The 23,990-nt window shown below is 38.8% G+C and overlaps 4 protein-coding genes across 4 annotated transcripts in view; 2 read left to right on the top strand and 2 right to left on the bottom strand.

Moving 5' to 3' along the window:
• LOC133998857 (E3 ubiquitin-protein ligase TRIM21-like) lies at nt 1-1,644 on the top strand. The gene has a single exon (XM_062437899.1). The coding sequence runs from the start codon at nt 1-3 to the stop codon at nt 1,642-1,644; it is 1,644 nt and encodes a 547-aa protein (XP_062293883.1).
• A 2,995-nt stretch (nt 1,645-4,639) lies between these two features.
• On the top strand, nt 4,640-6,274 carry LOC134001226 (E3 ubiquitin-protein ligase TRIM21-like). The gene has a single exon (XM_062440797.1). The coding sequence runs from the start codon at nt 4,640-4,642 to the stop codon at nt 6,272-6,274; it is 1,635 nt and encodes a 544-aa protein (XP_062296781.1).
• A 937-nt stretch (nt 6,275-7,211) lies between these two features.
• lgalsla (lectin, galactoside-binding-like a) lies at nt 7,212-14,639 on the bottom strand. The gene is made up of 5 exons (XM_062437972.1): nt 14,264-14,639; nt 12,331-12,399; nt 12,029-12,117; nt 10,794-10,977; nt 7,212-9,284 (listed from the first exon to the last, which is right to left on the bottom strand). Exons 1-5 carry the CDS (start codon nt 14,300-14,302, stop codon nt 9,141-9,143), a joined length of 525 nt encoding a protein of 174 aa, XP_062293956.1. The 5' UTR covers nt 14,303-14,639; the 3' UTR covers nt 7,212-9,140.
• A 6,499-nt stretch (nt 14,640-21,138) lies between these two features.
• LOC133987172 (equilibrative nucleoside transporter 2-like) overlaps nt 21,139-23,990 on the bottom strand; it is a 10,404-nt gene continuing 7,552 nt past the window's right edge. Inside the window, exons 11-13 of the mRNA XM_062426457.1 lie at nt 23,522-23,607; nt 22,298-22,494; nt 21,139-21,277 (exon numbers count right to left, since the gene is read on the bottom strand). Of these exons, the coding sequence (XP_062282441.1) occupies nt 21,139-21,277; nt 22,298-22,494; nt 23,522-23,607 (422 nt within the window). The remainder of the gene's footprint in view (nt 21,278-22,297; nt 22,495-23,521; nt 23,608-23,990) is intronic.

Below are 23,990 nucleotides of genomic sequence, written 5' to 3'. Positions count from 1 at the left end.
ATGTCTGCTGCCAGCTTTCTGAGATCTGAAGATCAGTTTCTGTGCTCCATCTGTCTGGATGTGTTCACTGATCCAGTCAGCACACCATGTGGACACAACTTCTGCAAAAACTGCATCAATGAACACTGGAACAGTAATGTCAAGTACCTGTGTCCATTGTGTACAAATGTTTTCTATGCAAGACCTGAACTTCACATCAACACTTTCATCTCTGAGATGGTTTCTCAGTTCAGACAGGAAGCTCAACAGAAAGCCAGCAGCAGCAGCTCAGAGCAACAAGCTGCCAAACCAGGAGAAGTTCCCTGTGATGTCTGTACTGGAACCAAACTGAAGGCCCTGAAGTCCTGTCTGGTGTGTGTGACCTCCTACTGTGAGACTCACCTGGAGCCTCATCTGACAGCTTCACGTCTGAAAAGACATCAGCTGATGGACCCTGTGGAGAACCTGGAAGACAGGATGTGTATGAAGCACGATAAACCTCTGGAGCTGTTCTGTAAGACCGACCAGACATGTGTCTGCATGCTCTGCTCTGTTTTAGACCACAAGACACATGAGTTTGTTCCTCTGAAAGAAGAATATGAAGGAAAGAAGGCAGAGCTGGGGAAGACAGAGGCTGAAATTCAGGAGATGATCCAGAAGAGACGACTGAAGATTCAAGAAATCAAACACTCAGTTGATCTCAGTAAGGAAGCTGCAGACAGAAAGATAGCAGAAGGTGTTCAGGTCTTCACCGCTCTGATGGAATCTGTTGAGAGAAGCCTGAATGAGCTCATTGAGACGATTGAAGAGAAGCAAAGAACAACAGAGAAACAGGCTGAAGACTTCATCAAAGAGCTGGAACAGGAAATCTCTGAGCTGAAGAAGAGAAGCTCTGAGGTGGAGAAGCTCTCACACTCTGAAGACCACCTCCACCTCCTCCAAAACTTCCCGTCCCTGAAAGCTGCTCCACCCACCAAAGACTGGACAGTGGTCAGCGTCCGTCCATCATATGAGGGGACTGTGGTGAGAGCTGTGGCTCAGCTGGAGGAAACGCTCAGTAAACAGATGAAGAAGCTGCTCGCTGAGGTTGAGCTGAAGAGGGTCCAGCAGTATGCAGTGGATGCGACTCTTGATCCTGATACAGCAAATACCTGGCTCACCCTGTCTGATGATGGGAAACAAGTTTACTGTGGTGTTGTGAAAAAGAATCTCCCAGACAACCCAGTGAGATTTTCTCTTTGTCCCAGTGTTTTAGGAAAGCAGAGTCTGTCTTCAGGCAGATTTTACTTTGAGGTTCAGGTTAATGAGAAGACTGACTGGGATTTAGGAGTGGCCAGAGAGTCGATCAACAGGAAGGGAAAAATCACACCGATACCTCAGAATGGTTACTGGACTATATGGTTGAGAAATAGAAATGAGTATAAAGCTCTTGATGATCCTTCAGTGTGTCTCTTTCTGAAGTCTCGTCCTCAGAAGGTGGGGGTGTTTGTGGATTATGAGGAGGGTCTGGTCTCCTTTTATGACGTAGATGCTGCAGCTCTTATCTACTCCTTTACTGGCTGCTCCTTCACTGTGAAACTCTACCCATACTTCAGTCCCTGTGTTAATGATGGTGGTAAAAACTCCGCCCCTCTGATCATCTGTCCTGTCAATCACACTGCCTGAATCTTTTCAGTATCTCAAATAATGACTCAGTATCTCAAAGTTACGATGGCGTATTAGGGCCGTATATGTACAAAGAAAAAACAATACTAACCTGGAGAGGGGGGGGGGGGGGGGGGGGGGGGGGGGGGGGTGTGTAATATTTCAAGAAAAGAACTCTGAATTTCAAAGTCTGGATGCTAAGGATGATGGTAATTCTGGGCTAAGATAGCAAGTATCTCCTTATTGCTAAACCCAACAGAAAAGTACAATTTGAACAGTTCTTCCACAGCAGGCGACAGGCAACGTCTCTCCAGTGTTGCAAAGTAAAGAGATGTGACTGGGGATTTTTTTCCTTGTACATTTTACGACTTTAATCTCACCTTTTCTAGGTCAGTAGGCCTATTTTTAATTTTTTTTTAAATTTACATATATGGCCCTAATATGCCATCTTAAAAAACAGAGATGGAAGAAGCTGGGTCCAAAGTTACACCCTTGGGAAGAAGTACTCACATCCTTTACTGAAGTAAAAGTACTAATACAGCAATGTAAAATAACTCTATATGAAGTAAAATCCTGCATTCAAAATCCTACTTAAGTAAAAGTACACAAGTATAAGCAGCAAAATGCAGTTAAAGTGGTTTGAACCCTCTACATTCATCGGCCTCTTCATTTAAAGTTGGCTGGCCTTCCCTGACAGTGACGAGAGATCAGCATTGGTTTTTATTCATATATAAAGCTTTGTTGCAGTTACTGCCTCCATATATTTCATCTCTGTTAACCCTGAAGTCACATTATATTGGTACTCGCTCACAGAATTGGTTGTTGCTCTATATTCCATTAGTCAGAACCAGGCGGGGAGTTCCGGTCCTCTGAAATGAGGCCAACGCGGAAGTAACTTAAAACTGCATTCTATCAAAGGGCCACCAGGGGGCGACCGTTTTGGTGTCAAAAGGACTTCCGTCTCTATACAAGTCAATGGAGAATTCACCAACTTCTCACTTGATTTCTAACCTCAGTAAACGTTTTCAAAATGTGTTTATGGTCTCAATCGCTAGTTTAAAGCCTTCTTCAATGCAGTATGATGTTCATTTGGGACATTTTGGCCTCACTGATTTTATATGTGACGATAAAGCAGGGTATGCATTAGGGCGTGGCTACGTGGTGATTGACAGGTTGATTGGTTCACAGGTTCAGGAGGGCGCCTCATGCTCCTCCTGATGCCCATATAAGTAGAATCCCTGTTTTTATTTTTCCCGGCATGCACCGGAAATTTTCAAGATGGCGCTGCTCAGATCCGATACTATTGGCCTCCGAGCAGCAGTCCACAAACCAATGGGTGACGTCATGGATGTTACGTCCATTTTATATACAGTCTATGGTCAGAACCGAAATAGGAAAAATGTTTCTTATAATAATGCACCTTACACATGGAATAATCTGCAAAAGGCCTTAAAATTAGATTATTTATCATCAATACAGCTGTTCATAACTGTTTTGAACTTCACCGTATTCTCATTGTTTAACTTATTTAATCATTGTTTTATTTTATATTATTTCATTCTTCCTAGTATTTTCTTTTCTTTCTTTTCTTTTCTTGTACCTAATATTGTTTTGTTGTGTTGCTGTCAATGTTTCTCGACACCCTTGTAAATGAGGATTCCTCCTCAATGGTCTTTCAAGGTAAAATAAAGTTTGATGAATTAGGTCCACCTGTGTCATCTATTTCAGTCCAAAACAGTTCTGCTATAAATTCTACATTAATGACGTTTATACATTTTCAGTTTTTGTTAACATTGTCAGAAAGGTGATAATTCTACTTTATGTTTATTACTGAGTTCATAGTGGGTGATGGTGGTGTATTGGAGTAAATTATATTGAATGGGGTTCTTAATATTTTGTCCTCCTTATGTTAGTTAATGGAGTGGACAAAATATTAGGAACACCATTCAAAACATTTCAGTTTTGTTCAAGTTAAAATGTCTTATCTTTATATTCCAGTAATCTTAAAATAAAAAATAAAAACCTCTGTAAATGAAGTGTCTTTCTTGTCTTTCACACCACGTACGATGGCTGTTGTCTCTTGAGGATTTTTGACATTCTTTGCTTTGCCAGTTTTCTGCCGTCTAACCTGTTGTTGGAGCCTGGCGTCATTCTTACAGTCATACTTTGATATATTTAAATATCTTATGAAGAAATAATTGATTAAAGAACATTTTTTAAAATTACATCTGTATGAAGTCAGAACTCCTCCCATCTGTTCGATACAGAACCACCTTTGCTCCATGACATCTCACAATAACCCTGTTAATGACAGGAAGGAGCAACACTGGAAAGATAAAAGCTTCAACGTCACTCTGCAGAAATTAAACTAAACATTAATCAGAGGACAGCAGAGCTGCAGTCGAGTCTCTCCACTTCTGTCCAAATATAAATGAAACTGAGTTCATCAAGTCTTTCTCAACAACACAGCAGAGTCTCTGCCAAACACTGGTGAGTACAACTGATCATATTTAATGTTTCAACAACCGGCTTTAACACAGGAGACAGGAAGTTCATCTCTTTTCATTTCATACTGACACTTGTGAGATTGTTCACAGTATAACTGCAGCTGCTTTTACAGACTCAGTAAAAAACACTTTAAGTGTTTTTAAGTCTCTCTCAGTTCTCAGGACTTTTGTAAAGTGTAACTGAACCTCTGTGGTTTGGAGTTTAGCTTCACTGCTATTATCTGATCTTTGACTATTTACTGATCACTTCCTACAGACACATTTCATTTCCTGTAGCTGTTTCACAATAAAAGCTTTTCACAGCAGGACACTTTTATTGTGAAGCAGCAACAGGAAATAAAATGTTTGTCACCAAGATAGCAAAAGCTTTGTTAGCAGTGAGATTCTTCAATAATTTAATTTATTTGACCTAATATCGCGAACTATAATGAAACATTAACTGTACATCTTTCTTTTGAATCAAATACAATGAAAATGTATTTCTCTTCTTTCCCACTACATGTGTAGATATGTCTGCTGCCAGCTGTCTGAGATCTGAAGATCAGTTTCTGTGCTCCATCTGTCTGGATGTGTTCACTGATCCAGTCACCACATCATGTGGACACAACTTCTGCAAAAGCTGCATCAATGAACACTGGAACAGTGATGACCAGTACCTGTGTCCAATGTGTAACAAGGTTTTCTACACGAAACCTGAACTTCACATCAACACTTTCATCTCTGAGATGGTTTCTCAGTTCAGACAGGAAGCTCAACAGAAAGCCAGCAGCAGCAGCTCAGAGCAACAAGCTGCCAAACCAGGAGAAGTTCCCTGTGACGTCTGTACTGGAGCCAAACTGAAGGCCCTGAAGTCCTGTCTGGTGTGTCTGACCTCCTACTGTGAGACTCACCTGGAGCCTCATCTGACAGCTTTAGGTATGAAAAGACATCAGCTGATGGACCCTGTGGAGAACCTGGAAGACAGGATGTGTATGAAGCACGATAAACCTCTGGAGCTGTTCTGCAAGACCGACCAGACATGTGTCTGTACGCTCTGCTCTGTTTTAGACCACAAGACACATGAGTTTGTTCCTCTGAAAGAAGAATATGAAGGAAAGAAGGCAGAGCTGGGGAAGACAGAGGCTGAAATTCAGGAGATGATCCAGAAGAGACGACTGACTATTCAAGAGATCAAACACTCAGTTGACCTCAGTGAGGAAGCTGCAGACAGAGAGAAAGCAGAAGGTGTTCAGGTCTTCACCGCTCTGAAGGAGTCTGTTGAGAGAAGCCTGAATGAGCTCATTGAGACAATTGAAGAGAAGCAAAGAACAACAGAGAAACAGACTGAAGACTTCATCAAAGAGCTGGAACAGGAAATCTCTGAGCTGAAGAAGAGAAGCTCTGAGGTGGAGAAGCTCTCACACTCTGAAGACCACCTCCACCTCCTCCAGAACTTCCCGTCCCTGAAAGCTGCTCTACCCACCAAAGACTGGACAGAGGTCAGTCTCCGTCCATCATATGAGGGGACTGTGATGAGAGCTGTGACTCAGCTGGAGGAGACGCTCAGTAAACAGATGAAGAAGCTGCTCGAGCTGAAGAGGGTCCAGCAGTATGCAGTGGATGTGACTCTTGATCCTGATACAGCAAATATCTGGCTCATCCTGTCTGATGATGGGAAACAAGTAAACTGTGGTGATGTGTGGAAGAATCTCCCAGACAACCCAGAGAGATTTTCTCCTTTTCCCTGTGTGTTAGGAAAGCAGAGTTTGTCTTCAGGCAGATTTTACTTTGAGGTTCAGGTTAAAGAGAAGACTGACTGGGATTTAGGAGTGGTCAGAGAGTCGATCAACAGGAAAGAAAACATCACACTGACACCTCAATATGGTTACTGGACTATATGTTTGAGAAATGGAAATGAGTACAGTGCTCGTAATAACCGTACAGTCCGTCTCTCTCTGAAGTCTCCTCCTCAGAAGGTGGGGGTGTTTGTGGATTATGAGGAGGGTCTGGTCTCCTTTTATGACGTAGATGCTGCAGCTCTTATCTACTCCTTTACTGGCTGCTCCTTCACTGAGAAACTCTACCCAATATTCAGTCCCTGTGTTAATGATGATGGTAAAAACTCCGCCCTTCTGATCATCTGTCCTGTCAATCAAACTGTCTGAGTCAATACCAGGATGGATATTGATTAGAGACCAAAACTGATCAATTCTAAATGAAAATATTCAGTTAATTATGGTAACAAATATATATTCAACAGTATTGTACAGTGTGAACTTCTTTCCATCAGGATATGATTAATGCAGACATTCTTTTATGATTTATAATATAATTATTTTATTTCATGCATGTTGGAATTGACCTTAAACTTGTCTTTTTACTGCTTCAGTGTGAGAAAATGTGAGGCTGTGGCTCAGGGGGTAGAGCGGTCGTCCTCCAATTGGAAGATTGGCGGTTCGATTCCCGGCTCCTCCAGTCCACATGTCGATGTGTCCTTGGGCAATCTTTAACCCCAAATTGCTCCCGTTGCTGCGCCAACGGTGTATGAATGTGAGTAACTTCCCCTGATATGCACCCTGCGTGGTAGCTCCTGCCATCAGTGTATGAATGGGTGAAGGAAATGTAGTGTAAAGACTAGAAAGGCGCTATATAACTACCAAAAGTCTAAAAATCCCAAATCTATATTAAAAAAAGAGATTTGCTCTCCATGTTTTCTGCTGTGTATTTTGTTCAAATATTTAATAAAGGATCATTCATACATGTACACACTGCACAACTTGTTTCCTTGTTTCCAAAAACTCTAAAATGTAACTAATGTGGATTTGCTTTCCATGTGTTCTGCTGTGTATTTTGTGCAAATATTTAATAAAGGATAATTCATACACGAACATATTACAGTTTTATTCTTGAAGGTTCTCATTTTTGCTTTTCAGTATATAAAATATCCTTAAATCAACAGATACTAAATCTTGTTTATAAATTTGCTGGTTAATGTTCGAAAAACTCACAAGTTCTATCACTATTTAGATATTAGATATTATTCAACCTAATCCTGAAAATTAAAAGAACAAACTAAGTTCTGATACACAAATGTGTTTTCAATGGGACCTTTATTCGTTATTTGGATCCCCATCAGCTTCCACAAAGTGCTCGCTGGGGTCCACACACAAACATCAACAATATAAAGAAGCAATAATTAAAATCACATTGTTTCAATAAAACATAAAAAGGGCAAATTGAGCCAAAAATATGAAACAGTAACAATAGAAACCTACAACAAAAATAGTCAACAACTAAAAGAAAATAAAAACAATCAAAGGTTCCAAAACAGCAACTTGTCTTCATTCAGTTTGTTTGTGGACTAAACAGAGCTCACTCAACATGTATTATAAACAAGGTAAAAACCAATATGTACTAATTTGATCAGACCAGGATGAATTATCTCATTTAAAACCCAGAAATTTAGTTTTAGTGACCTGCTGAGAATAAGTGCAGTGGTGTGTTAGCAAGAACATTCCTACAACCAAACTCAATACATTTAGTTTGAGTATATTATCCATTGTGTCAAATCGTCATTTTAAAAGTAACTAAAGCTGTCAAATAAATGTGGTGGAGTAGAAAGTACAATATTTCCCTCTGAGATGTAGAAAGTAGCATCACATGGAAATACTACAGTAAAGTACAAGTACCTCAAACATGTACTTGAATACAGTACTTGAGTAAATACACAAAGAGAGACAAAGACAGCTGTTTCTAAAAGGCTCATTCATCACATTATTTCCATAAAATACAAAATGAAGTTTTCAGTGGATGGTTTAAAATAAAATGTGGCCTAAAAACAGATGTATTCTTCATATACAAATATACAGTTTTTATATATACATGGATGGTAGCAGCAGCAGCAGCAGGACGTCACACTGTGTGGTTTGAGGTAGTCGACTCGGCACATAATCTTTTGTATCTCTCACTGTAGAAGCTCACAGAAGCCTGAGTGTCTTTATCTTTTTCTCACCATAACTTAAAGTTCTTTTACAATGGTGCTCTATGGGGGGAAAATGCTTTTTGGGCGACAGGAGGAATTTTTTTTGTGCTGCAATACTGTGAGTGACCACTAGGGGGAAATCAACTGGCACCCGATCAGCTCTTATAATACACCCATGACCCTAACCTGTACAGTCTAGTTCTTATATACAGTATATGGTACAGTCAAGTAAATTGAGTTGAGTTGCACTATGGGTAATGCAGTTTTAACCTGGAAGAAGAACGTGTGGAATAAAAAAGATGACATCTCTGGTTCTGCTGCATCGATTATGATCCTTTTTCTTTTAAGGGTCAATCATGAGTCTGACAATTTTATAAAAGTGTGATGATACATTGGTGGAATGCTCTTTTAACTCCAACAGGCTACAAAAAAACCCCGTAAAATCACAGAAAATAGGACCTCAGTGCCCTCAGTGGTAGCTGTGGTTCATTCAATGTCTCCAAAGCACAGCACGGTTACAAGAACCATCAAATAATTTTCAGATATTCTGTACAATTGTGTGTTTTGTTTTCTATGTTTCCTTCATCATCAATCTCTGGTCTTATTTACATAACAATGACTGGCAGCTATGTGGGACATTCTGGGAAAATTCCCAAACTTAATGAACCAAACTGGAACACATTCCAAAGAGATGAAGCCCACTGATTTTTTTTCTCCCAACAGCAAAGGCATTATAGGTAAATATATAAAACCTAAAATATAAAAATATAAAAATGTTGGTGAGCTATAACGGTAAAATAAAAAAGTTAAGACATCTAAGAACTTACCTCACCATCAGTAATCACCATGAAGGCCTCATTTAGAAAGTTAAAGGCTGTTAATTACCATAAAAATCAATTGTGATTTAATTATTGTCCGATATAAAAGGAGAGCAAAGAAAGCAAACCTTCTCTAAAGTCTTCAGTATCAGAAAAGGTGAATATCATATAAAAAAACTAATCATGATCCACAGAGTTGAGATCAGTCTCTCCTGAGGTTCATCGTTTCATTCAGGCCAGTTTTGTGATGGTGACGCTGCCTTTGATCCATAAAGTGTCGATGTCGCTGAGTGTCGTCAGTCTGTGGTCAAAGTCAAACAGCTGCTGTCCGTCCACAAAGACACGAAACCGACCTTGTTCACAGTGAATCTCGATCTGAGAGGAGAGACGAGACACATGCAGGAAGATGTTTGATTGTTTTTCATTCAGGAGAACAGTTAAGAGTCAGACATTAGTATGAACTAAACAAGGGAAGGAGAGGTACCCACCATACACGTTTGAAGACTTATTGAAGTACTTTTGCCAGGTTTTAAATATCCTCACTACTGTGATCATTTGTGTCTGATGTATTCTTTCTATATAAAGTCGAATTACTTGGTTAGGAAGTATTTTAATTACATCTCCTCTTTAAGTTAGGTTTGAGCAGCTCTCCTCAGAATATTTGATTTATTAGTCCTGTAGTCCCAGCAGCAAGTGGATAGAAAAAATTGAATAAAGTACACAAGCAATAAAAACAATAGTAGTAGAAAATAAATTTAAAAAATAGTAATAATATGTACAAGAGCTGAGATAATGAGCTCTGTAGTGAGCACAGACTGCTCCTCCCGGATGACCGAGCTTCTCACCCTATCTCTAAGGGAGAGCCCAGCCACCCTACGGAAGAAGCTCATTTCGGCCGCTTGTACCCGCGATCTCGTTCTTTCGGTCACTACCCAAAGCTCATGACCATAGGTGAGGGTAGGAATGAAGATCGACTGGTAAATCGAGGGCTTTGCCTTTCGGCTCAGCTCCCTCTTCACCATGACGGATCTGTGCAGAGTCCGCATTACCGCACCGATCCGCCTGTCGATCTCCCAATCCATCCTTCCCTCACTCTTGAACAAGACCCCGAGGTACTAAAACTCCTCCACTTGGGGCAGGATCTCATCCCCGCACGGAGAGTGCACTCCACCCTTTTCCAGTTGAGGACCATGGACTCGGATTTGGAGGTGCTGATTCTCATCCCGGCCACTTCACACTCGGCGGCGAACTGATCCAGTGAGAGTTCGAGGTCACGGTCTGATGATGCCAACAGGACCACATTATCTGTAAAAAACAGTGACCCAATCCTGAGGTCACCAGGAATCCCTCAACACCCTGGCTGCGCCTAGAAATCCTGTCCATAAAGATTATGAACACAATCGGTGACAAAGGGCAGCCCTGGCGGAGTCCAACCCTCACTGGAAACAAATCCGACTTATTACTGGCAATGCAGACCAAGCTCTGACACCGGTCGTACAGTGAACGGACCAGTCCACAAAACACATGTGGACTGGTTGGGCAAACTCCCATGCACCCTCAAGGATCCTGCAGAGGGTGTAGAGCTGGTCCACAGTTCCATGACCCGGACGAGAACCACATTGCTCCTCCTGAATCCGAGGTTCGACTGTCCGACGGACCCTCCAGTACCCCCGAATAGACCTTACCAATGTGAAAGATTAATTGGAGATTTGTGGAGGGAACCAATTGTTCTACTTCTGAGATTCATGACTATAAACTGTTCCAGAGAATTAGGACTTCAGTAGCTGCTCATGATTTGACACTTTGTTGTAAATCTGCCATATTTCTGGTAAGACAACATCCGACTGATCTTCTACTACCAGAGGGATTCAGAGGTGCTGGTACCTTGAACGGCAGGTCTCTGATGAAGGGGAAGAAGGGGACGGCTCTTTCTGCTTCGCCCCAGGATCCAGACACGCAAGCCCTCCGCAGAACCTGCCGGTCCCTGAATCTAACACAGAGCTCCAGAGCCACGTCAGGCGGAGGCTCCCTGGAAGAACCACGACCGCACGTCAGGGCGATGTAGAACCTAACAGAGCCACGAAGAAACAGCCATCAGTCTTACAACAGTCACCTGATGATGTACAGGTGACTCACTTTATCACATGATTATATAAGAAAAAGTAGAAACTATTAAAGAACAAGAAGAGAAGAGAAGAGAGCAAAAGTAGATTAGTCACGGAGCAAAACCCAAATATATTATATTGTACCAAATAATTCAACTTGCTTAAAAACAGTAAATTGTCAATAAAACACCATATCAACTAGTTTGGCATGATCTTACATTATAACTTTATATTAAATAAAGTAATGGAATACAATTGTTCTAAATATTACATTTACTCTGGTTACCATGGAGATCAAGAACCTGACTGCTTTACTTCTTTCTTTCTTTCTTTCTTTCTTTCATATGTAATATGTATCATTCTTTTGTGGTTACACCATTTGACATTTTCAGGAGCATTCAGTCTTACTTTTGGTAAAAAATGGTGCAAATGTCATTTCAAATGATATAAAACCAACAAAAATACTAAATGTACATTTTTAACAAACCTGATGCTGCTTTTTAAACTAGTTTTAACATATTTTTGAATGACCCATCTTGCCAATCCTTATTTGTCACTGACCAAAAGAACATATAGAACTGGTTAAAGAAAAGAAAAAAGATGTTTGGTAAAGGTTTGGTTGGGTTTAAGGAAAGATCCCAGTTTGGGTAAAAATGACAACTTGGTTGAGGTTAAAGTAACTACTTCCTTTAAAGGACTCATATTCTTCACATCTCCAGCTCTATATCAATATTCTGTGTCTCTACTGGAATATCTTTGCATGATTTCCAGTTAAAAACTCCTTAATTATCTTCTACTGGTCCTTTATGCAGCATCTGTTCCCAAGTTAGGGAATAATCATAGATACCGGTTTAAAAGATTAATGTGTTAGGTTCATGAGGGTTCATATTTAACTAATGTCAGGATATCTCCCTCCGGGCCAAAGTATTAACAAGACAAACGGAGGCAGGAGAGAAGAACAAATAAAACATCGGGAGGAGGGTTGAGGTTGAGGTGAAGGAAAGAAGACGTTACCTGTCGGGACGAGGATCTACAACACCGAAAATCACCGCCTTCTTCCCCGGACGCATCCCACCTGTGATGTGACCTCTGAAAGGGACTGCCTACACACACACACACACACACACACACACACACACACACAACCACACACACACACACACACACACACGCGAAGACAGAGATGTATCCAACACATGCAGATTTACACAATACAAGTTTGTATTTAACATGAATATTTGTCACTTTTCAATTCAATATTCTTATTATTGTAATTTTTTAGTTTGGATCCATTTATCAGATTATTGTGACGTTACCAGATTTCTTTCATCATCTCGTTCGGACCAGCCGGCGGGTTTAAGCTCTTCACCTCCAATTTTCCATTTCTGCAAAAAAAACAACAACAAAACATCAAATTAATGTTAATAATAATGAGACTGACGTGGATCCAGCCTGCAGAAACTACTCTACATGGGAAGGTGGTGCAGAAAGAGACATCTGTATTCTTACAAATGTCTACTTGACTTTTATTAGTCAAGAGTATTAAATGTTTATTTCCTAATTGCTTATAGCCTAAAATGACCATTCAATCTTTCAAACTTTGCCTTTGTGACCATGACGACCAGTAATATTTAGAAAGTTAGCTCCAATCTCCGATGGTTAAAACAGGTGAACTTGCACATTTTCATTCACATAAAGTCACAAAAAACAATATATGACACTGAACATATCAGATATAATGATGGGAGATTATAATTGGAGGCTGATTCCTCAAAGTGATTTACAGTAGAAACAGTAAAGCTTGGAAAAACTACTCACATCTGAGTCTGTTGCATAACTTTTGTATAAATGTGTTGATATTGAATCATATGTTGTTTTTATGACTATTGCAAAAAATATGGACAGGATGTTTAATAGTGGAAAAAATAAACTTTATTTCTCTGTTTCAAAACATATCTTTTATTTCTGTGCTTCAGTATTCAAACCCATTTACAGCTTATTTATCTGAGTATAGAGCATCCACTTTTTGGCACAAAGATAATGATATAATAATACTGAAAGAGGAAATAACAAGAATGTTTTGTGATGTTTTGTTTAATACTTTACTTCCCCATGTTTGCTATTTGTAATCAGTTTATAAATAGTTAATAAATAAAACATTATAATACAGTTATAAGCAGATAAGTGTTTATTAATGTATTAGAAAACTATATAAACATAATGAATGACAACAAAGAAAAACACATTTGAAACAATGTAAAATGTTTTCATATGTAAAGTTATAATTGTTGACTTTATCAAACTCTTAAATAGTTGTTATATCTGTTAATAATCATTATATATAAACCATTTATTAACAGGTTATATTCTTCTTATTAATGTTAAATTGGAGGTTTTACACTAAATTTTTGTCTGAGTTCAAAGCTCACAGTTCACAGCGTGACGTTACGCCCTGTGACCAGCACGTGCTGCGTCAACTATGAATGAGACAGGAAGTCCACTGAATTAGGGTTCACCTTCAAAATAAAAGCAGTTAAAATGAACACTGCTAAACAATTTCAGAGATTATGTTGAAAATCTGGTGTTAAAAAAAAGGGAAATTACACAAACATGCAAACAAAGAGTCGATTTCAGTGTTGAAACCACAAACTGGAATCAGCTCAACACAAATAACTTTACCCTTAAAAACACACTAAGGCTTCCATGTATTTTACTGCATACTACATCACTCATAATACTGCAGTACTTTTACTGTAATACTGCATACTACATCACTCATAATACTGCAGTACTTTTACTGTAATACTGCATACTACATCACTCATAATACTGCAGTACTTTTACTGTAATACTGCATACTACATCACTCATAATACTGCAGTACTTTTACTGTAATACTGCATCAAGCTCCAGCACCATTACATTAAATTGCTACTTTTACTTAATTAAAGGATTTAATATTTGTCGCTGCTGTTTAAAATACTGATGCATAGATTTCTTTTTAAAGCTTTAATGTTGGTAATTTTGAAGAGGAAGTTGTTTCTGTTTTAATCCAGTCAGCTTGACACTAGTTGTTGGTAACAGGTTGACTTTCAACAATGAGGAAAAACTCATTTTTCTCGTCACCTGAGAAGTGAAACTAAGCTCATGTTAAAGGTTTAGTTGTGAATCAGTTTATCAGATTAAATATATCGACTGCAGGTGTTTCTCCTTTTCTCCTCCTCCTCCTCCTGCTCAGAGTAAACTCACCTTCCTGCTGCCTGCTGTCACTTTGTGTGTTTCAGCCATGTTGATCTGCAGGAGAACAAACACAACATGAGCTGCAGGTCCAGTTTTTCTGCCTCCTGTCTGTCGTCCTGCTCGACTGGATCAACGCTGACGTAGAGCTTCAACCTGCCTCCATACACACACACCCACACACACACACACACACACACACAGCTCTGATAATCAGCTGCCCCTGCGTGCCTCTCCGTCTCAGGTCAATAACAAGTGAGCTTATTGTGAGGCTGTAACTGGAGGCTAAAAACCCCAAAATTAAATCCTCTGAAGTTTAAGAGGAACTTTTCTCTCAGCCAAAAAAAAAACCAACCAAGCACCTACAGTAAGTAAAAAAAGCCCACAGTGTTTCTGAGGCTCTTACTTTGAATTATGTAAAACTTTCACTTCAGTGGGTGTGTTTAAAGCAAACAGCCAAACCTATACCTCTGATAATAAACAAGGTGCAAAGTTCACACAGAGAGAGAAAGGAGGGAGTTTTATTCTGACAGCTCAAAATAAAGCTTCAACACTTCTTCAGTCTAGTTTTAGATTTACTGATTATACACTTAATATATTTTAAAATAGCACATCAGACTTTGTAGGAATAGAATGATATAATAATAGCAGTGTTGTAGCTTGTTGCTAAAATTAGTGACATTTGTATCAAACTACAAACTTTAATAAGCATAAATAAACAAGTTTGTACGTTGCCCACTTTTATCTGTTGATTGACTCGGCCAAGCTCATTTTTACACTGTAATGTGATTTTGCGACCACTAGGTGGCACAAAAAAAGTGTACTGATGAGCCAGGCGGGGAGTTCCAGTCCTCTGAAATGATGCCAACGCGGAAGTAACTTAAAACTGCATTCTATCAAAAGGCCACCAGGGGGCGACCGTTTTGGTGTCAAAAGGACTTCCGTCTCTATACAAGTCAATGGAGAATTCACCAACTTCTCACTTGATTTCTAACCTTAGTAAACGTTTTCAAAATGTGTTTATAGTCTCAATCGCTAGTTTAAAGCCTTCTTCAATGCAGTATGATGTTCATTTGGGACATTTTGGCCTCCCTGATTTTATATGTGACGATAAAGCAGGGTATGCATTAGGGCGTGGCTACGTGGTGATTGACAGGTTGATTGGTTCACAGGTTCAGGAGGGCGCCTCATGCTCCTCCTGATGCCCATATAAGTAGAATCCCTGTTTTTATTTTTCCCAGCATGCACCGGAAATTTTCAAGATGGCGCTGCTCAGATCCGACACTATTGGCCTCCAAGCAGCAGTCCACAAACCAATGGGTGACGTCACGGATGTTACGTCCATTTCTTATATACAGTCTATGGTACGAACGAGCACAACAGGTCAAAGTTCAGCAGAATGAAGTATAAAGTCCAACAAACCTAAAATGTAATGGCTACATATGGGTTCATATATTTTAAATACCATATCAGACTTTGTAGGAATAGAAGGATATAATAATGTCCTTATATTGGGGACAATGGATTTATTTTACTGTATTAACAATTAATTCACCAGTGTATACAACTATATATTTCCTTATATTTACACCTTCCCTTTGCATGATAATAAGATCCTAAAATCCTCAAACGTCCTGATTAACAGTGTTGTAGCTTGTTGTTATTGCTAAAATTAGTGGCATTTGTATCAAATTACAAACGTTAATAAGCATAAATAAACAAGTTTCAACCATAAAATTTGATGAGGTTTTGTTCCTGACCCACTTTAATCTGTTGATTGACTCGGCCGAGCTCGTTATTACACTGATTTTTACACTGTAATGTGCTTTTGCAACCACTAGGTGGCACAAAGAAATGCGTATGAATGAGGACAACAGGTCAAGATTATTTTAAAATACCATATCAGACTTTGTAAGGATAGAACGGCTGAAACTGAAGATAAAAAACATCAAATCATCAAATTGAAATAACTTTAAAAATAAAAATATGTGCATGTGCATGAATGTATAAAGATGAATATTTGGTTGTTTGAAGACATATTTTATATTCATGTCTTTGCTAAATCTATGTTTTTTGGTGTGTTGCATCGTGGCACCATCATGCAGTTAGACCACGTTTGTTAGGGTGAAAGCAGTAGTACTCAACGCTGCCCTGCATGTTTTATTGTTGTTGTTTTTATTTATTTATTTTCACAATTGTAAAGAAAAAAGAGAGTCAAATAGTAAATAAACAATAAAACACATGTGCAGGTGAGATAGAAACCTAGATGCCTTCCTGCTCCAACACGCCTGATTCAGATCATCAGTCTGTTATGAAGCAGCTGCAGCAGTTAATACCCATAACCATAATAACCCCTAACCCAGTTTATACTGGATCACATGAGTCAGCTTTGTTGGATCAGCAATCGGAGGTTCCCGGGTCTAGGATTGAGAACTTGACACACCAACAGGGAATCCCAGGTCACTTTGTGTCATGATATCTGCTCAAAAACCAAAATCAATTGAACCCATTTAACTTTTAGGTCAATCTTTAGCACTTGTATGAGGTATGTAATGCACAGACAGACCATCAGATTGTTCTATGGTTGCTATAGATACAGGTTGTGTTATGGTTGCTATAGATACAGGTTGTTCTATGGTTGCTATAGATACAGATTGTGTTATGGTTGCTATAGATACAGGCTGTGTTCTATGGTTGCTATAGATACAGGTTGTTCTATGGTTGCTATAGATACAGGTTGTTCTATGGTTGCTATAGATACAGGTTGTGTTATGGTTGCTATAGATACAGGTTGTGTTCTATGGTTGCTATAGATACAGGTTGTTCTATGGTTGCTATAGATACAGGTTGTTCTATGGTTGCTATAGATACAGGTTGTGTTCTATGGTTGCTATAGATACAGGTTGTTCTATGGTTGCTTTAGATACAGGTTGTTCTATGGTTGCTATAGATACAGGTTGTTCTATGGTTGCTATAGATACAGGTTGTCCTATGGTTGCTATAGATACAGGTTGTTCTATGGTTGCTATAGATACAGGTTGTGCTTTAGTGTATAAACGAAGAATAACACAAATCACTGCTGACATCAAAGATCCTGCTGGAGACTTTTTTAGAAGCTGAGTTTCAATTTTTCATCTTGTACACAAACAGAATGAGTCTCTAACATGATTTTAAAGAACGTTTTAAACAAATGAGGTGTAAATGAGTCTGTAAAGGTCTGTAACACATCACATTTATACACCTACAAAGGGTTAAAAGCAGAATTAAATGGCCAACAACACCGGTTCATCTGTAGAAAAGCTCCACTAAGTATTTAAATTAGAGCTAACTGGTGATTTAAAGCCAAGTTTCAGTGTCGTTGCTGTGGTTACTGGTTACTGGTCCATGAGGAAGGTTAAGTTCAACATTAACAGAAACACTCACCAAAGTCTGCCGCTGAGGTCTGGAGCTGCTTCTCCTCTTTGTGGTTTTTTATTCACTGTCCAAACTTCACCTCACTGTCCTGCTGTAACTTTCCTTTTTCGTCGGCCACAAAGAGATTTTTGAAGAATGGGAGGAAGCAGGCGGAAAGGAGGTCAAGAGGAAAGGGCCGAGCTGAAGGGAGAGGAAACCACAGAGACTCTACACACTGTTTAAAGGACAAGTTCACAGTTTTTCCTCTGTGTAATCATTCCTCCTGTTCAGACTATTAAAACCTTTAAATGTGTTTTCAATGTAAAGTGATGGAGGACAAAATCATTATAAAGTAGATGATCAGCTTCTATTGAGCTTCATCAGTGTGAGTTAGTCATATCAAGTGATATCTGACACATTTACAGTGTTTTTAGCATCAAATTCCCTCTTAGTGTTTCCCTGTTGAGCTGTGGTGTAACCATAGTAACACAAAGACTTTGCTACTAAAAACACTGTAACGTTGAAACATAGAAGATGAAGATTTGACTCATTCAGACGACTGAAGCTTCATATTAGCTTCAGATCAACTTTTAAATCCACGTTTTACACAGAAGGTATTTTGCATCAAATAGCAGTCAATTTGTGGATGTGCAACAAAACAGCCTGAAACTCAGCTAGAAGCATCTAATAACACCGAGTATTCACATTCAAGGCTTTTTCAATGTACATAATTATATGAAATGTAGAGTTAATATTTGTCTGCATATGTAAACATCCGTCTCCCTTCAGGTTTTTGTGTTTCCTGACTGACGAGTTTCTTAACCCTCCTGTTGTCCTCGAGTCAAGGAAGGAAGGGAGGAAGTAAGGAAGGAAAGAAGGGAGGGAGGGAGAAAGGAAAAGAGGAAAGAAGGAAGGGAGGAAGGTAGGACAGAAGGAAGGAAGAAAGGGGGATGGAGGAAGGAAAGGAGGAAAGAGAGAAGGAAGAAGGGAGGAAGGACAGACGGAAGGAAGTAAGGGAGGAAAGAAGGGAGGGAGGAAGGAAGAAGGAAGGAAAGGAAGGGAGGAAAGAAGGGAGGGAGGAAGGAAGAAGGAAGGAAAGGAAGGGAGGAAAGAAGGAACAGTCAAAACAGACGGGGTCAATTTGACCCGGGAGGACGACACGAAGGTTAAAGTTCATCCAACTGATGATGATTCGTTTAATTTCTACCCATTGATAAATCTGTCAAAGTACAACATGTCATTTAAAATGTTGCTTTTTGTCCACAACTGGAAGAAATTCAGTTTACTGTCAAAGAGGATTAAAATAAACCAGAAAATATTCACATTTAAGAAGCTTGAATTAGATAATTTTAGTTTTTTTCTTCAAAAAAAAAAGACTGAAAATGATTAATCGACTGTCAAAATAGCCGATGATTAATTTCCTGTCCATCAATTAACTAATGAATTAACTAATAATAAAGTAGAAGATATTTAAATGTCACTTTGAGTCCGACAGCTGTTCATTTTTACTCATATTGCACAAAAAGACGACACAATACGTAACAATGATTCCATTTTATTACAAAAAAAGAGTAAAAAATACATAAATAAGCAAAAGGCTTACGGTAAAATAAACAAAAATAAGAACATAACAATATAAAATACAGTTACATTAAAACATTTTTTAAGGAAGTTCCCTTTATTTTTCTTTAGCTGCACCTGAGCATAAAAAACCTGTTTGAGCCTAAAATTTCAAGATTTCTTTGTGGCCAACAGGAAATATTATAAATAGATAATAATATATAATAGATAGAAAAACACAATGTTATGTGTTGATTTACAGCTGCCGATCAGAGTTAAGCTGTAAACATTAGACACAGTTCCTGGTGTAATTTTACATTTTACAACATTTAGTCTCCTGTGAATGAATGTATAGCTGCAACTATCTGATCTGAATATTTAAATACTAGTTATCGTATAATAATCATAATAATAATAATGATGATCTGCTGACCATCTCTTTGTTTAGTATTTATTTCATGGGTCAGTGGTGTTTTTTTATGTCCATGTGGTTTAGTTTATATTTAAAGGGTTAAAATGTGAAAATAAACGTATGAATAACTTGCACACATTAATCTTTTTTTGTGGACCCAGCATCAAATTTCTGCTTTTAATCCATTTAGAGAGAATATATTAGAGGATTATGGCAAAAATGTCTAAGTGGTGTAACCATAAAAACTTTGTACCAAATAATTCAACTTGCTTAAAAACAGTAAATTGTCAATAAAACACCATATCAACTAGTTTGGCATGATCTTACATTATAACTTTATATTAAATAAAGGTAATGGAATACAATTGTTATAAATATTACATTATTTAATATTTATCATTCTTTTGTGGTTACACTATTTGACATTTTCAGGAGCATTCAGTCTTACTTTTGGTAAAAAATGTTTTATGTCATTTCAAATGATATAAAACCAACAAAAATACATTTTAACAAACCTGATGCTGCTTTTAAAACTATTTGACCCTTATATTTATATTTATATGTTCCACGTGTCTTCAACACACTGTCAGTTCTTTTTAAATAAGGCTGAAGACTTTTCTGTGTGTCGAAGTCTTTATTAAATTAAATTAAATTAAATATATATATATTTATTCATATATCACTAAACTGTCATTTTTATTATATCTTAGTTTCATTTATTGTTTTGAGCTCTTATATCCTATTAAAATGTTTCTTCATAATGTCTGTTTTAAGTTTTATGTTAGGCACTTTGAATTGTCGTATTGTTGAAATAAACTTAACAGTATAAATAGATTTTTAAATAAATTGTGTGTATAGATTTCTACATTTACATCTTATTTATGTCATGTTTGAAGTGCTCCATAGAATATTACTAGTAGTGGGACCAGGCGGGGAGCTCAGGTCCTCTGAAATGAGGCCAACGCGGAAGTAACTTAGAAGTGCATTCTATCAAAAGGCCACCAGGGGGCGACCGTTTTGGTGTCAAAAGGACTTCCGTCTCTATACAAGTCAATGGAGAATTCACCAACTTCTCACTTGATTTCTAACCTCAGTAAACGTTTTCAAAATGTGTTTATGGTCTCAATCGCTAGTTTAAAGCCTTCTTCAATGCAGTATGATGTTCATTTGGGACATTTTGGCCTCCCTGATTTTATATGTGACGATAAAGCAGGGTATGCATTAGGGCGTGGCTACGTCGTGATTGACTGGTTGCTCAGATCCGATACTATTGGCCTCCGAGCAGCAGTCCACAAACCAATGGGTGACGTCACGGATGTTACGTCCATTTTATATACAGTCTATGAGTCGGACTAAAACTGGGAAATATGCAAAAAATAATAATTTAAATTCGTAACTCAAAGTGCTTCAATTTGTGTCATATACATATATATTTTTTGCCTCTGCCAGGATCAAACTGTCCTGTGTGGTTCTTCATTTAGTTTGATAACGACCGATGTTCCCATGAAGCATCGGTAAGGTTTCACGCGGCCGTCTGCGTGTCGGTCGGCAGCACCAGGTATCCCAGCGGGAAGGACAGCGACGCTCCGACTGCCAGACCCAGAACCAGGAAGAAAGTCATCAGAGAGCCGGCGGTCTCAATGTCCTTAGAGCGCACCAACCTGACGGACACAGGAAAAGAAGGAAAAAAAGTAGGAAGGTATTGCATTTAATACGATCAATAGAATAAATGAAAGAATAAATAGAAGCAGCGGTCAAGAGTTTTGCACATGATCATTTCATGGTTCTTTATGTTTCTATTGTCGTCTATGACAGTTTACTGAGTATTTTTTTGGGTTGTGGACTGTTAATCAGAACAAAACAACAATTAAAGATGTCAAATTGGGCTTCGGGAAAGAATAATCAACATTTTTCACCATTTTATAGACCAAACAACTCACTGATCATTGGAGAGAAATAATCATTGGTTGTAATCCTACATAGAGCTGGAAGTCATTTAAAAACTACAATACCAGCACCAATCCAAGTACCTTTAAAGTGATCCTGATACCAGCTGAGTACTTCATTAGATTCCCATTAACACATTTAGGTCTCTGTCTTTTATCTGGTGTAACAGGTGTGTAGTGTAGACACACTTTAGAGCGTTTAGGTGGCATCTTGGCTGCTGAACTGCTAAGCGCGTTAAACTCAGATTCACCACGACTTCACCACCACAGACGGGTCATAGCTGCTGTGGCAGTGGGCCAATCACATGATGCATTAAAGAGAAGAACACTTGCTGTTGATTGGCTGTGAGCTCTGGGTGCAAAAAGGATCAATTGCAGGTATCGATTGATGGGAGCCCCAACGTATAAAAATGGTTGCAGACATTTGTAGAAAAATCAAAATTCTCCCTGGCACCTCCCAAAGGTTTGTATTATATTTGAACCAATCGTATCATGTTAACTGCAATTGTGGCATAAAATAGTATTAAAATGATATAATTAAAATTTCTGGGAGAATATATCGTCCAACAGAAGTAGTTATCGTGACAGTCCGAGTCATAAAGATTCATCCTCTGTGGAGCAATGATTGCTTGTACAGAATTCTTCTTAAATCCATCAACGTGTTGCACCGACAGACCAAACTTTCCATCATCAGCAGCAAAAACACAAAAAGAACCTCTTGGTAAAAGGACTCACTGTGGAGCGTAGGCCATGCAGAGGCTCGCCAAGTATCCGTTGGAGAAGGAGAACAAGGCCATGAAGGTGACGAAGATGCTGTCGTGGCTGAAGATGACGGTAAGTTTGGAGTTATGGATGTTACACACCATGAGCAGAGGGATGAAGATCACACGAGAAAGAACTGCAGCAGGAAACGCAAGACTCTCCTTTGACGGCTGAAAGAAAAAACAATCCAGAGAGACACTGATGAGTTTATGATGAAGATAATGTGATATATTTATAAAAATACACACAGCAAGACGATCAAGTTATGGATGGATTTTCATAATGACGACTAAAAATCAGATTTCCCCAAGTGTTCTGTGTTCAAATGTGCTACATAAGTAGAAAATGACCAATTATAATAAATATTAAAGTGGTTTGGAGGCATTTTTGACAATTTATCAGACTAAGAAAGAAATCTTAACCCTTAGTAGGTCTGCTCAACCATTTGGTAGAAGTCTGTAAAACATATAATTTAGGGTCATTAAGAAAAAAAAAATCCATGTTTTATGTTGTCATGTACAACGGCGTATTAGGGCCATAGATGAAAAAGGAGAAGAAAAAAACCTGGAGGAGGGAAGTTAATATTTCGAGAAAAAAACTAATAAGGAGATACTTGTTATCTTAGCCCAGAATCACCAGATCATCCAAAGCATCTAGACCAGTGGTCTCCAACCCTGCTCCTGGAGAGCTACTGCCCTGCATGTTTTAGGTATCTCCTCACTCTAACTCGTTATCAAGCAGCTGAGGCTCGTCAAAGGGCTTGATAACGAGTTGATTATTAGAATCAGGTGTGTTAGAGTGAGGAGATACCTAAAACATGCAGGGCAGTAGCTCTCCAGGAGCAGGGTTGGAGACCACTGATCTAGACTTTGTAAAGACATTGAATTTCTCACAAATTTGCGTCTTCATGTCAGAGAGTTTTGTCTACATATATGGCCCTAATATGTCGTCGTAGTCATGGCCCCAATGAGGAAGGAAAAGCAAAGATATCATTTTTTTTAATACCATTTTCTTGGTGTCACCTCCGAAGGGTTAAGATGACATTTATCAGTCAAAACTCTTCAGCAGATTCATTTCCTTCAGAAACTAGCTGCTTGAACTTTATCGTTCTAATGTTTATCTGCAAAACTCCCAACAGGACTTCTCTGATTTAAAGTGTTTGGAGGATTGAAGTCTTGTGTTGAGCTGCAGACTCACCCACTGGACGAGAGACGGGGCGCTGCGGCCGGCCAAGTCCATGACGTTGAAAACGATGAAGCAGCAAACGCAGGTGAAAACTTTTTCTGTGAGAGACGAAGAGCAGGATTAACACACTGAAGAACACACTGCACACAACTACAGGACAACATTACTGCTGCTACTTTCTCTCTTTCTTTGACTTATGGGCCTTTACCTCAAAACAGTCTCTGCTGTCTACCCTGCTACCTGACATTAGCATTGCACTTTTAACTGGTGAATAGGACTGGGTATCGTTTAAAAACTACCATACCAGTACCAATCCAAGTACCTTTAAAGTGATCCTGATACCAGCTGAGTCCTTCATTAGATTCCCATTAACACATGTAGGTCTCTGTCTTGTATCCTTGGTAACAGGCGTGTAGTGTAGACACACTTTAGAGCGTTTAGGAGGCATCTTGGCTGCTGAACTGCTAAGCGCGCTAACTCA

Source organism: Scomber scombrus, chromosome 2, assembly GCF_963691925.1.
Source record: "Scomber scombrus chromosome 2, fScoSco1.1, whole genome shotgun sequence".
Taxonomy (NCBI): Eukaryota; Metazoa; Chordata; class Actinopteri; order Scombriformes; family Scombridae; genus Scomber; species Scomber scombrus.
This window is presented reverse-complemented; position numbering and strand designations above follow the sequence as displayed.